The sequence below is a fragment of the Morchella importuna genome, assembly GCF_003444635.1.
Source record: "Morchella importuna strain M04M26 chromosome Unknown Morimp01GS045, whole genome shotgun sequence".
NCBI classification, from domain to species: Eukaryota; Fungi; Ascomycota; class Pezizomycetes; order Pezizales; family Morchellaceae; genus Morchella; species Morchella importuna.
The window spans coordinates 251670-265669 of NW_025763442.1; the positions used below are offsets into that span (position 1 = coordinate 251670).

At 47.0% G+C, this 14000-nt stretch overlaps 4 protein-coding genes across 4 annotated transcripts; 3 read left to right on the forward strand and 1 right to left on the reverse strand.

Moving 5' to 3' along the window:
• Positions 1-5965: 5965 nt before the first annotated feature.
• Positions 5966-6695, forward strand: LAJ45_10412 (uncharacterized protein; the record flags this gene model as incomplete). Its single annotated transcript, XM_046119937.1, has 4 exons — positions 5966-6190; positions 6263-6382; positions 6460-6561; positions 6639-6695. The coding sequence occupies 4 exons, from the start codon at positions 5966-5968 to the stop codon at positions 6693-6695; spliced, it is 504 nt and encodes a 167-aa protein (XP_045966915.1).
• Positions 6696-8627: 1932 nt separating this feature from the next.
• LAJ45_10413 (uncharacterized protein) lies at positions 8628-9355 on the forward strand (the record flags this gene model as incomplete). Its single annotated transcript, XM_046119938.1, has 3 exons — positions 8628-9085; positions 9246-9282; positions 9350-9355. 3 exons carry the CDS (start codon positions 8628-8630, stop codon positions 9353-9355), a joined length of 501 nt encoding a protein of 166 aa, XP_045966916.1.
• Positions 9356-10783: 1428 nt separating this feature from the next.
• Positions 10784-11106, reverse strand: LAJ45_10414 (uncharacterized protein; the record flags this gene model as incomplete). Its single annotated transcript, XM_046119939.1, has 2 exons — positions 10784-10879; positions 10963-11106. The coding sequence occupies 2 exons, from the start codon at positions 11104-11106 to the stop codon at positions 10784-10786; spliced, it is 240 nt and encodes a 79-aa protein (XP_045966917.1).
• Positions 11107-12542: 1436 nt separating this feature from the next.
• On the forward strand, positions 12543-12922 carry LAJ45_10415 (uncharacterized protein; the record flags this gene model as incomplete). Its single annotated transcript, XM_046119940.1, has 2 exons — positions 12543-12672; positions 12735-12922. 2 exons carry the CDS (start codon positions 12543-12545, stop codon positions 12920-12922), a joined length of 318 nt encoding a protein of 105 aa, XP_045966918.1.
• Positions 12923-14000: the final 1078 nt, after the last annotated feature.

A 14000-nucleotide genomic window follows, 5' to 3' on the forward strand; every position in this document is an offset into this window, starting at 1 on the left:
CGAGTACGTCTTGTAAATTTGAACACATGCTCATTTTTTCCTATTTATATAGCTGATGCAATCCTACTACCAGTTCTCCGTGACGCAATTGGCTAGCGCGTTCGACTGTTATTCATTTGACATCGAGAGGTTGACAGTTCAAGCCTGTCCGGGGAAGTTAATTTTGTCTTTATACCCCTGTCCATCGCCTTAAGGTGACAGGGGGGGTACTTCTTCCAGTACATACAATCAATTAGTCATGTCTATAAGATCCACCCCTTTTTAGCGCAATCTCTAGTGAAGAATATTATTGAGAGGTCAACAACACTGAGGATGGGCGATGTTTGTGGCGAGTCTGGAGTTTGGAAATCAGGATTGAAATTAGAGATGGGGGGCGCAAACGAAGCGCAGAGGGGTTGGAAGCCAGAGTCAATAAGCCTCTCAGCTAATAATGATATAGAGTGTTAGACGCTATCTTAGAACTTGTAAAGCCTAGAATATAAAGAAAATACGCTATCTGGGTTAAAAGCATTGAATTTATACGAGAAGGAGAAAAAAAAGGGCTCTTGATCATGGTCCATCATTCGGTCGGGTCGCAATTTTGCGATGCCTATTTGGGTCAAGGTTAGGGTTGGGGTGGAGTAATCCTAACCCTGATTTTATACCGGACCTACATTAACTTGTAGTTGCGCTAGTCGGTTATGGTGTAAGTACTGAGTCCCCCAGGCCAAATTAAGTACATATATGTGCTTGGCTTGAAATGGGGGGGGGGGGGGGTGCGCTGTGGGGATAGATCGGATGGATGGAAGCTTGGGGATTGGTATAGAATCTGTCTGTAATACGGGAAAATACAACACATTGCGCATCGGTATTAAAACATTTTAGCTGCACGAGTTGAATAGAAAGTGGATAAAAGGACCTACATGATCTTATTAGTTGAATAGTTGTAAGTCTCTTCCTAAAACAGCTAGACTTTCTGTTTAACCCGCTCGACTTTCTACTCTATTGTGCGAGAATGTCCGAATCAATTTCACGTCGGATGGGCATGAGACAAAACTTGACGAGACTTTAGACGAGACAAGATGAGACCATCTAGAACCAAACATACAAGGTTCCGAGACTCTCTTTCCAAAGAAAACACTTTTTCGTTTCATTCATTTCTTAGGAAATCCCCAAAACAATAACCCTAACCCTTCATAACCCTTCACTACATGTACATATTAGGATATTTCAGGTCGTTTTGGCTGGAAAAGACCTGTAATCACAAGTCTGGAGACTTTGGCAAGACTGACTCTTATATGTATTGGCAATTACAAACATGAACCCTAATATTCCATGACGAGACAATACTATGCTCTAGTCTCGCCTTGTATTGTGCCCATCACTAAAGTCTTCGCGTACTGCCAGCCAGGGACGCCCGTGTAAAAGATCTGTATTGCCACTGTAGTTCTCATAATTATAAATACTGTACCAATTACAATCACCCCAAACATCTCCGGTATTGTACCTGCCGGCACGCATACTTATGCACGATTGACCCCTTACCTTATAACACACATAGCTAGGCCCAGTTACCAGTTTGAGGTTGATTCACAAGTTTCAAGACTCTCCCTGCGTTGCTTGAGTGCTTGCTTGCAGGTTCCATAGATCTCAATAGATAGATGTTGGTGTTCATGATGCTTCAAACAATGTGGGTAGATTTAGTAGCTAAATTTAGGTATGTATATCACACTACTCTGGGTAAGTAGTCATAACCAGAAGACCAACTATTCTGCCGCGATACTTACACATACACTTTTTTCTCTATAGATCTCCTCTTCTGTTCCAAGGACTCATGGCGATTTGTAATTGTGGCTCATCATACAGTTGAAACCGTCGACAGAAGGTGGTGCAAAACCGACCCACTCCGCACGCAGAATTGGTAATGATGTATACGCCTTATCGTTAAAACTGTGTCTATCACGGCCATAGTGCCGTCGTGGGCCTAATATGTTGTGATAGATTACCGGGAACAGACGAGGCTTGGAATGCCCTCAGGAAGGGCCGGCCATATAGCCATACCACAAAGCTAACATCGAGCTACGCACTGCAAACAACAATCCGAAATCCAGTCTCCACAACGCGATACCCCTGCTTGATTACTCGAACTTGCCAAATTTCCCCTCGAATAATGTAAGTATAGCGGGCCTCTGCTATAGCGAACTCCAGTAAACCGAATATTTGCTATAGCGAAGGGTCTCGGACAGGCTTTTTTTTCCCCAGCCAAATTCGTGAAAATGATGCTGATATACCGAATTTCACTCCGGATCGAATCTTTGGAACTTGACCCCCCCTGTACCCCCCCTGTCCCCATACAAAATAATTCTGCAGTAACGAATTTGTGAATTTACTGGTGATACACTAGAACTATTAAGGGTAGATTACTTGGAGATACACACCCCCTCGAGCCATCATGAAGGTGTCAAAATTCACTCCTCTACTCACAAATACTTGTCTATTACCACCAGTTCTGCTTCAATTTTTTCCAGGGTAGTTCAAGTGCATAGTCTATCACGATCACTCTATATCAAGATATATTTGAAGACCAATGGCCTGTTTACTGCAACCCTATTGATGGGGACTTGTCATATCCCTCATTTGTACCCTCACAGTGGGCTCACTCGTGTGAATTTGCCGGAATAAAACCTAACCCTATTATGATAATTCTGCTGTACTGAACGATCTGCTATACCGAACCGGTTTTTGCGGATTATGCAGGTTCGATATAGTGGAGGGGCGCTGTAGTTAATAATCAAGCGGGGAAGTGAGCGAGCACCGGGTTTATACCTGAGGACGATCATTGACCCTAGCTCCCACCCCTCATCTCGTTTACCTGGAGTACCGCGGCATCGTTAGGGCCCACGAAACCACAATCTCCTCATAGGGTACCTCTCCACTAGCGTGATTTTGTGAGACAGTCCCCACTTTGCCTCTGGGAGAGCTGTGGGAGCTAGGTAGATGCGAAATGCGTAATATTACGCAGATAATTATATAGTCCTGAGCACTGCCTCTCCTGGTAGTAGAGTTACCGGCGTTTCCATCGAGCTTTCTGAACTCATTTCTTTGTCAGGTGCTAACATTATGTCTCCTTTAGCTTCTCGAGTTGTTCGAATTATATCGTGATATGACGGCCATAAGGTTTCCAGTGATTGATGGCTCATCATCATAACCAACACCAACTCCGGCCACATCTCTCAGCTAAGAGTGATTAGAAACCGCCCTCTCCCCCCGCACACACCCCACGAAGCAAATGCCTCTCCCTCGGGCACCATCTTAGTAGCGGCACTAATACCGAACTCGTCTTCTTAATATTAGCTGCTAAACGCCCTTATTAGCGCATGCTCAGTCATCTACTCTTTCAAGCTAGAAGTCCTTCTCGTGGCGCACTAGATATGGCTAAATATATCCTTCACCACATTGGGTGTAGGTACGTATCGTTGTGCATGCAGGACTAGAGACTGGAGCATAATAGAGAAGTATAGTATGTATGTGTAGGTAAATTTAACATATAGAGAGATAGAGAACTCAGGAAAGAAGAACCAAGCAAGGCTTCGATCAATTTGCCGCAGGCTGTCTGTCGAATAGGCGCGCCTAACAACCAAAGTGTTTTCCAGGTTCTTCTATCCCGAGTGCCTTGCTTGCCATATCGGGAGATATGATCGATCACGGAAACATGCTGCACTTTGTGCTTGTTTTTGTTGGCGCACGGGCGCTCAGCCTGGCAGTACTAGTCGGCGCACGGAGAAGTCCATTCGGTTCTAGACCCAGGGGCCCTCAGGGGTTCTAGGTACAGATGCCTCGTAGATCTGGTTCTTTTTGGTCATTAGGTATTACTTGAGATATGTGGCTAGCCGATACATCGCTAGGGACGCATTGCCAAAATATTTATGATGCATGTCCATACTACTCTACGAACCGTCTTAATTAACAGTATTATAGCTTCTAGCGCAGACTTCATGGCGGCAATGTCCGCACTGCGTTCGATTCACAACGCGGCTATCCGCGACTAATCTGCTCAATCCATTCAACAATCAAAGTTTTATCAAGCTCGACTCTGGTTTGATCAAGCTCTAGCGACACTAAAGTTAGTTTTGAAACAGATACATACGTGGCTACGACTGTAGGTTGTATCCTGCGTGCGTAGCTACATGTAAATAGCTACATGTCAGCTGTGGGCAATGCCACGATACTAGCTCTTAGCTAGAAGAGAGTATGAGGGGCATCCCATATCTCAAGCTCTCATCCGTATACCTCCAAAGCACAAGGACGCTTACCCAAGTCCATTCTCCATGCCTCCACGCGCATATATTCAAGCGCGTATTTCCCCAAATATAATATGAACGTCAGCCAGCGACCTGAGCACAAGTGTGCGGCTAAATGCCGCCTTCTTTTCGGGTTCTAGACGTCGACTGCTCAACCACTAAAATTAGTACCAATTGTTCCCAAAAATCCTCCTAGGGAAGAAATATGTGTCGACGTTCACCACCATGCATTCCCGGCTCCTGCTCAGCCTCGGCTGGATCCGGGGTCGTAGGGCTAGGTGCATAATATTACGTGCACATACGATTAAAGCCTTGATCATGAATTGAATTCGGCCTTCCCTGGCCCCTCTACCTATCGATCACCAGCGATTCTTTCTCCTCTGTGCTCAAGGGACACTGCGCCTCTGTAGTAAGTAGCTTGGCCCTGAACCTTAACCAAATCGCCAGTTGTTTCGCGGATTATGCAGGTCCCGGTAGGGATTAGCCTGGAACGAACGACATGTATGCATGCGCCTCGAACTGTTCAATGCCGTCATGGCCCATCACTCGCCGCACAGAGTCCTTGATATTGTTCGTTTTCAAGGGCACAGAAAGCTATCATTTCTCCCCTCCCCCTACACATCGGTACATGTGTGTTTAAGACACCGACCCGGGTGTCTTAGTTTCGATTTCGCGGGTGCTGTTGCCAAGGCCCCCATGGACGCAAACAATTCCGCACGCGCGTATGCGCGACCTATCAGATGATTTTCCCAACACGAGCGCCGAGGGAAGGGCCTTTTCATTCAAGCTGTGTGTTATGGATTCTAGGCTTTCTGGTCCGCTCAGTGTTGGAGCGATCTAGCCTAGAGGGCCCAGCTCCCCTCCTCCTCCTCCTGGTAATCTTATGTTTGTCGATCCAGCCTTCTTCGAGTTTGAGGGTGAGTGAGTGAGTGTAGGTAGGTCATATTTGTTCCGATAGCTAGCCCCATGGTTGCACGAATTGCGCGGAGACCGAATTAAGGACTGTAACCTTTTTTTTTTATTGCGTGTTTTGTTCGTGTCAGCCTGGAATTGGCCCAGAATTTGGGCTGCCGATAATATTTGTGTTGTTTGTGCTTATTTTCATACCTTCTGTTCTGTTAACCACGCGAGGGGGGGGGGGGGGGGGGGGGGGGGGCAGAATCGGGTCATTTGGAACAAACGGCGTGGGTCTCGGGAAGCACGTATGCGTCCACTTCGACCTTGTTTCAACTTCTCCAACCCAACTCTTCTCGTCAAAGATCCCCGAGCTCCCCCACCCCCTCCCCTATTGTATTTCGTTTAGAGCAATGGGCCTTAATGCGTTCCTCAGGTAGGTACTGCAGTTACTTGCTCTGGGTATGGTCACCCTCTGTGCCGCCGCCGCACGGCTAAGTAGGTATATGGTTTGCGCGCCGTGTAAGATCATGAGGCATGAGTAAAAACATGATGTCAAGATATGGCTCCCATTCTATTTTTGCTGGGTCTTTGTTTGTTTTTTGTTAGTCCTCTCCCCCCTTCCCTTCAATTACCCTTCATTATTGATTTTTATATAAAGGGAGCTTTACTTACGCACTGCTTGGATTTTATTCTCCACCCTTAGTACCTAGCGCAAGTACCTGACACCTACACACCTCCTCCACCCATATATCCCTTTAAGCCATTACACACATATACCCTTAGCGACGATGAGACAATCTATCCTCTTTATGCTTTTACTGTCGCTGTTTGTGTTCTTTGTGACTGCGGAGTACGACATCAGCGAAGATTGCGACGATGATAGTACACAAGACTGGTTCAATATCAAGATCCGCGCCACGGGTAACAAATATATAACGATCAACAATTACCAAATGGATATAAAGCATGGCACATTTGGATTCAACCGTACTGGCGCGACGATTTTTGAGGGTGTACGCTCTACCTCCTATCAATTGGATTGCAACTTCTGAAGAATATTACTAAGAAAAATATCATTGAAATAGTACATCAACGGAACTGAAAAAGGAAACTCATACCTCGTGACGCGCGATGACGGATTTGGTTATCTCCTGGAGGACGAGGCTCCTCTATATGATTTCTTTTACAGCCTTGAAATCCCTCCGGTATGTATATAGTCTTCTTCTCTTTTTCCCATAATTTTGGTATCGAGCAGTGACTAACATAAGAGAAAATTAACTAGACCGAATTCAAAGGGAACTGGTCAATTGAGGGTGGGTTTCTGGCGTGCCATGAGCTGACGGACGGCTTCAAATATTTCCCGGAATCAGACGGTGGTTATGTGGTATGTGTTCCTCTTTCTTTATTGTTCCCCAATTACCTTTTAGAGATTGAGTTGCTAACGCAAGGGGAAACTTGTAGATTCGCTGGGATACGAGGAAATCTGGAGGGTACCCCCTTCTGATGGTGGTCGATTAGTTGTTGGATGCTTGGTGGGGCAATATGGTGGCAAATACTTCTCTGCTCGCTGCGGTTCTGCATATAGAGCCCAACGAAGGGATGCTTGAGTTTCAAATATTGATACCAGAAGTGTGTATGTGTGTGTGTGTGTGTGTGTGTGTGGAAGTGTGGGGGGCTTGAATTAGAGGCTTTCGAACGGTTTACTATCATTAATATTTCTTCACAGTAGTTACTAGGGTATTTCTTTGGGGCCACACATTCATTTGTACATTATTCTTTTCTTTTATCGACAGAGGGTTCTATCGGAATGACACACCTGTACTGGACAATATGATTGTTGTGACCATATATTAACCGTCTCCAGTTGAGTTAATTTGGTATAGATAAAATCGCCCCATGAAATATTATTGCGATTTCCAGGTTGGTTGTCAGTTGTCAGGGTCGTTTGCTCCAGGGAGAAAAAGATTGAAGTTCCCGGCCCAATCCGAGTCAGAAACATCGAGGCGTTTGAATGATAGATGTTGGATATGCGTCCATCTACGTGAACCTTCACCAAAAATAGGCCCCCATAAACAGAGCACGCAATTTTGTTACATGTCTAAGACACCCAGTATTGGGAACTTCAATTTTTTCTCCTTGGAAATCGCAATACTACCAAGGCTCCACGTAAACGATTGCAGGCTGCGCCTAGTTTTGGCATGACGTGTTTACGTGACTTCCTTAATTGTAAGATGTCCAATTATCGGTCCAGAGGCTGGTGTATTCCTGGAGCTAGACCTGTTAACGATCATTAATCGGAGCAGGAAGAGTAGGTGCCATATCTCGTCATAATCTCCCCAGTTTGTGTGCTTCTGGATCTCTTTGTTCTTACCTTTTTATTAGTCGCCCAATCTATTTTATCACGCAAACCCGTTAGCAGCCATAGATGCGGTGATAGGCCTTGTGCGACCAATGAATCGGCATCGACCCCACAGCAAGGATCAAACTACTCACATGAAGATCATACAATCAAACAATCAAATGGGCCGTTCTAGCCAGTGCCCAGGGTAGAAAAGAAGCTTATATTAAGCTTTCCAACATGCAACACTCGAGCCGATCGGCCATGGATACCATGGCCAGCAGTGGTCTAGACCATTGTTATGAAGTCCTGCTCCGGTGATGGATACAAGACCATATATGAAAGGCTGTAGCTGGTCGACAGAGCGCTAGCTGTAGGGGCCGGCGTGCAGCTGTCTCAAAGTATCCCGGTTTGCTCATGGAACAAGTCTGGAGACGAGAGCTTAAATACTTTCTTGTGCTCGGTGCGACCACGCGTCCAGTTGTACTTTGAGAAGACGTCTCAATACATGTACATGTACATGTAGTAAATGATAAATGGTTCGATTAGAGCACGAAAGAGGATCATGAAAGACCATCTGATATCGAGAAGTCACGTCTAGTTAGTGTACATAGACTGTAGATTGTTAACTACATACCGTAGTACCAAACCCACCTTATGGCGCCATCCACACACTCAGCTCATCTCGTCGCCCTTAATTGGGCCTACCAGAGCACAGAGTTTCCGGCCCCCAATATTACCACGGGCCAGCCCGAGGGGCGATCATAGCCCGAGCAACGCTGACTAGAACCCGGGAACCCGGGACCGTTCGATTGCGCTGCATATATTACCTGCAAGAACTAATAGGAGCATTTCATATGTCTTGTCATACAGCTACTTAACTAGTACTAGGGTTAGGGTTAGTTATACTGCCAAGCCTTTGCTGAACCTCAAAATATTCCCGCCGGGTGAGACGAACAAGCACCGGCAGCACCGACTGACACCGATTGACCCACGCCCACCCGTCCTGTCCGGAGGAATTGAGCTGTATATCTCCCCCTCCCATGCCTCCCCTAGTCCCTCCCCAACCAGTAAACTAACACGCACAACCAGGACACCGCACAGTACACACAATGTTCCGCCGCCTCCTCCCCACCAACCTCTTCGCCGCCCCCCGCAGCGCCATAACAACCCTCACCCGCGCGCTGCACCCCTCGCTCCCGCCGCCCCCCGTCCCGGAGCGCACCACCGCAATCCCCGACGTCACTACCTTCCTGACAAAGATCGGGCGCAACACGACACAGCACGCGGCCAAGTTCGAGACCTGGGAGCAGTTCTTCAACCTCACGTCCGCGCAGATGAAGGCGCTTGGTATCGAACCGGCGAGGGACCGCAAGTACATATTGCATTGGAGGGAGGCGTTTAGGGTGGCCGGAGGCAGGCTGGCGTTGAGAGAGCATAAGAGGGGAGTCAAGATCGATGGTGGTGAGAGGAGAAGGAAGGAGGTGAGGGCGAAGAGACGCGCGGCGGAGAATAAGGATCGTAGGCAGGCAGCGGAGAATGAGAAGGTGGAGAAGGGGAAGGGCTTTGTGTAAATGGTTGGGTGGCTTGGGTGGTAGTGTGGGAGATGGAGGGGGGGGATAGACTTGGGAATAGAAATAAAAAACTATTTGAAGCTATCTCGTGAGATTGTGGGTTTTTGCGGGTTTGGTGTTGTGTTGATGCGGGGGTATAGTCCTTTCTGCTTGTAGAAGGCCTGAAGTAGCTGGAAAGGCAGCTGGAAAGCAGGTATGCGTTTCACTTCTGCCCCAATAGCAATTGTAGATTAGGGCTTACATCTTCGGGGAGTGAGCAGCAGTAATAGTTACGGCCATCAGTTCAGATTCCTCCAAGCACCCATCAATTATAAATAATATACATATAATCCCTCCACAAAGACCTCCCATAAGAACAGTATCGTATCACATAAGACAATTACTAGACCTCTCTACAGTAACAAGACCCAGCCGTTAAGCTGTCAATGATCACACGATAGATAAATTGTAAATTGTACTTCAGGAACGCCAACCCAAATCTCCACATGAACGCGGGCCTAAGAAGACTTAATTATGGTCAATGAAGGGCCAGGACGTAACGCAACGTTAATAACTAGCAAAAAATAGACCTAACAAATATCAATTTCTACACAACCACCAGATATGGGAAACAAGTAGGAATAGGTCAATAGACTATATCAAGGGCAAAGATTCTCATAGTGCTGTCAGAATAAAAGATTTAAGAGTATTCGCTTAATCTTTCCCCTAGTATCTTAAAACAGTAGGTTTCAACCAATTTGATGTAGAGCCTCCTACTGGCTAAAGGAACTTCTGAGAAATAAAATATACACTCTTTAGAACATTCTCTATCAGCAGGGGAAAGCCTCTGGGCAGATTTGTTGGCTGGTTTGGGCTTGTTAGGTTTGAGCCCAGAAGTCAAGTTTTCTCAGACCCGCGTTCACATGTAAACCAACAAATCTATCATTCACACCAGATGCAGGTAAACCCTAGCCCTCACTGCATTCCTACTATTATATTACAAGCACCGGGCGACCAAACGTCATTGTCAATTCTACAGGCCCCCGACACCCATATACAAGCATTGGGCGTGGGCCTGGGCGAGGTGTTTCTGATAACGGCCTAGCAGAACACCGCCAGCGTAAATGGGAGCTCCGTATATATTTCTAAAGTTCAGTCTAATTTCGACATCGAAAGCTGGAGGACTCGGCGTGGCTCGAGTGGTGGGCGTGGTGTCTTAATTCAACTGCTTATTTCTCTGGCTATCATGCTGGCGCCGGCGCTATATCACGAAGCCTGATCTAGGCTAGACCTTCATTCCAACCTAAATCCTCACTACCATCGAAACATACAGTATTAGAAATGGGGTAAATCTGATACCGCATCAGTATGGTATTGTGAGAATGTGCCGCTTTATCTCCATATTTCAACAAAGTATACGGTAGTGCTACGGTAGTGGTACGGCATTGCCAATGACTGCGGTAGTCGTTTTATCCATGTTTCTGTCACTGTAGGTAAGCACTGCCAAAACATCTTATATCGATCAAGACCAATACAATCCAACTGCTCAGAATCGTGTGGAAAATAAAAGAAAAATTGTTAAATCTTATGGCCCCCGAAACACCATAGATCCAGCGGGGGGTGAACCAAAAAGACCCGCCAAAAATTGAAGAGTGTGCTTCCCCGGACAGGCTTGAACTGTCAACCTCTCGATTGCATCTTAACAGTCGAACGCGCTAGCTACTTGCGCCACGGAGAACCTGGTCTCGCGGCTGGCTGGGATTATTATCAGGGATTTGGCTACCGTGGCTAGTGATTGATTCACGGGTTTGCTTTGCCAAACCTGTCAGCGACAGAGCTAAGAGGAATCAGGAAGAGGAATTTCTGGACTTGGAAGCAGGCGGCGATTACCTACTATAGTGCTCGTTCTCCGAAGCGCCGATGCCGATAGAGAGGTGTGGAATGCGAGAGGAAACCTGAACATCACTAAAAACCCGGATGCCAGAATCATGGCATGAAGATCAAAGAGAAAATTCCAGGCGTTTCTGAGTTCAAGCATTTTGAAGTGCGTGAAAGGATGATCGATTTCTTGGCGTGGACCCTGATGGCTCCGTCGGTCGATCAGTTTTTACTCGGGATACCGTGGTGTACCCCCCTGCTCTATAGTACAGCTTATATGCCCCTATCATCAACACGGTGAGGAGCGAAGAGTGACAAGTAGGTCCTTGTGATAAGCCGCAAGTCTTGACCACATTGAGGTATCTACTGTATGATCGGTGCAAAGCAATGCAATTCAAACATCGTCCACGCTAGACCCACGTGATTCGGCCCATTCGCGTCTGTGCTTTGCATGTCTCACTTTCCAATTTCCCTGCGAGTTCGCCACCCGCTCGCGATTGGCGACAGCACCGTGGGAGGTGCGGGGTAGACCATATGCAGGAATCCAGATGGCAGCAAGCAAACGATATCTCGTAACTGCATGCTAACCGCAACCCATCGCAGTGTTTATGGGCATTTCAAATCACAGCATCCCGTAAATCCGAGTGATTGTCCATGCCTGGAGTCCCCATTCGTGTTCCGGCCGGAATACCCCATGCTTGGCGGCGGGCCAATGATTTCTAGCTAGCTGCCAGCTACAGTCTTTTACCGTCTCTTGACGAATACTACCAGTTGACGAACAGGGGACTTTGGGCCAATAGAAATTAAAAGGACCGGAGATCTCGTAGCTTGGCTGTTGCTTGACTGTTTCATTCCATACTTGGAATCCCTGTTCGTCAAGTGGCAGTATTCGTCAAGAGACGGTAAAAGACTGTAGTGCAATGTTAGCTCCAGGGCTCTCAGCCCTTCTCAATAAAACACGATCCCTGCGACGCCTTCCCAGAATAATATCACCGGATCGAGAGGCTGGCATATGGAGGAGATGAGAGACCGCACTCCATACTCTACCAGTGGACAGTTTTGATCAAGCCCGGCAACACACCAGCAGGAGATGAAGGGGGCGAGAACGGCCTCCATAGATATGTCCCCGGTCCCGCTACGATTCTACTTTATTATGCATGTAGTCCGTGCATGGTGGTGGATCATCTGAATAATATTCCGAGACATGTTATAACCAGCAGTTAATGTGCACTATGTCATGCTCATCGATTGCGTGCAGATCATCAATTGCAGTTGCCCCAGACCTCGACACAAGCTAAACTCGACAGATAACCAGCTCAGCTACAGCTGACGCAATAGTCATTGCCAATCAATTGACCAATGCACAGGAACGAACCCACCACGCGGGGCTGGCTGACCATGTATGTGTGTTACGCTACCTCCTCTCCTGCCAACCCCTCATCGATCAAGCTACGCACTCCCATAGCTGTATATAAAAGGCCCTCTTCTCCTTCCTTCCCGCCGAACCATCATCACCAAAGATCATCCATCAAACTCAATCTTACCACCACTTCAAAGACCCACTACACAGGCACTTAGAACAACTAAACAAACATCATGTCTTTCCACCTCTCATCCAGCAACATCCGCGTTGAGTCCCACGATGGCCGCACCTACCTCTGCGCCCACATGAACGGCGGCGGTGATGACCGCATGTGTCTTGACGACCATATTGGAAACAATGACGGTCAGTAAACTCCCTCCACCTCCTCGCTCTTTCCGCAATCAACTAATATCGAGCAATGATAGGTCACTTCGCATGGAATGGCAACAACTTCACTAGATCTGCCAGGAATGTCCGCTTCAACCTAGAGGGAGGTGCCAATGTCCCTGTTTTGAGGGCAGAGCTGAGAGACTCCCATGATAACTGGCACGACCGTGATCTCAACTTGGCGGAGCGCATCACAAACCACAACGGAAAGCTCGCATACCAGTAGATGCGTAGCACGGCTGGTAGTGTAGGAGGGAGATGGGGGGGTGTTTTTCTTTTTCTATACTTTACGGAATATAATTGTTGAGCAAGCAAACCATCGTCCTTTCGTTTTCCCGTGATGAATTGATCCACTTTCTCCAAAACCCTTTCAATGAGCCACCCGTTGGATATCGCTACTCAAACAATGCCCACGCTGCTACCTACATCCATTGTACCTGCCAATGGCTTGCAGACCCTCGTATCTGTCCGGATTGAAGCTATCTTTCATATCCTCGTGTTCGTTCCAAATATTGACCTACTATTCTTTTGAACATGATGTCTATAGATGAATTGAGCGGTTCAGCAAGTTAATTGGCCAAAGGCCAATTAAGCCTCTCTCTCACCAAGGAGCGGTAAATTGAATTCAGCAGCAATTGCTGAAGCAAGCCATCCACTCACCCCACTCAAGAACCCGATCAAACAACCCCCTGCCCACAACCCCAACCCCAACCCCACCACGTGCACCCCCCACCACCCCACTCCTTATCCCACTTACATAATCAAATCACGCCTTGGCGATAATAATAAAAATATAAAAAAGCACAAGCTGCTCATTGCAGCAAGGATTCAGTGGTGTAGTGGTATCACGGGCGCTTGCCATCTCATCGATGATTTGCGCCCGACCCGGGTTCGATTCCCGGCTGATTCATTCTTTTGGCGGTTTTTTGATGAGGGCTTTGGTAGATGGTGCACCGGTGGTTTAGGTTTTGATATTGTTTGGTGAGTGGGTTTGGGTTTGTCTGGTGGAGTTTTTTTTGGTTGTTTGGTGGTTGAGGTTGTGTTTTGGCGAGTGGGGTTGCGTTTTGTGCGCTGTGGTGTGGTTTGGTTTGGAAAAGAGGTTGTGAAAAAAATATTTTCGGGCAGACAGCACTCCATAAACCAAATCTTATTACGCCAAACTGTACAATTACAATTGGTTAATTTCTATAAATCCTTTTATAAACCTCTAAAAACCCCTTAATAAGGGCCCGTAGTGATTTTTTTTGTATCAATTAGAAGCGTTCTCGGGAGCGTGGAACATGTAGTGAGACTTGTAACGGCAG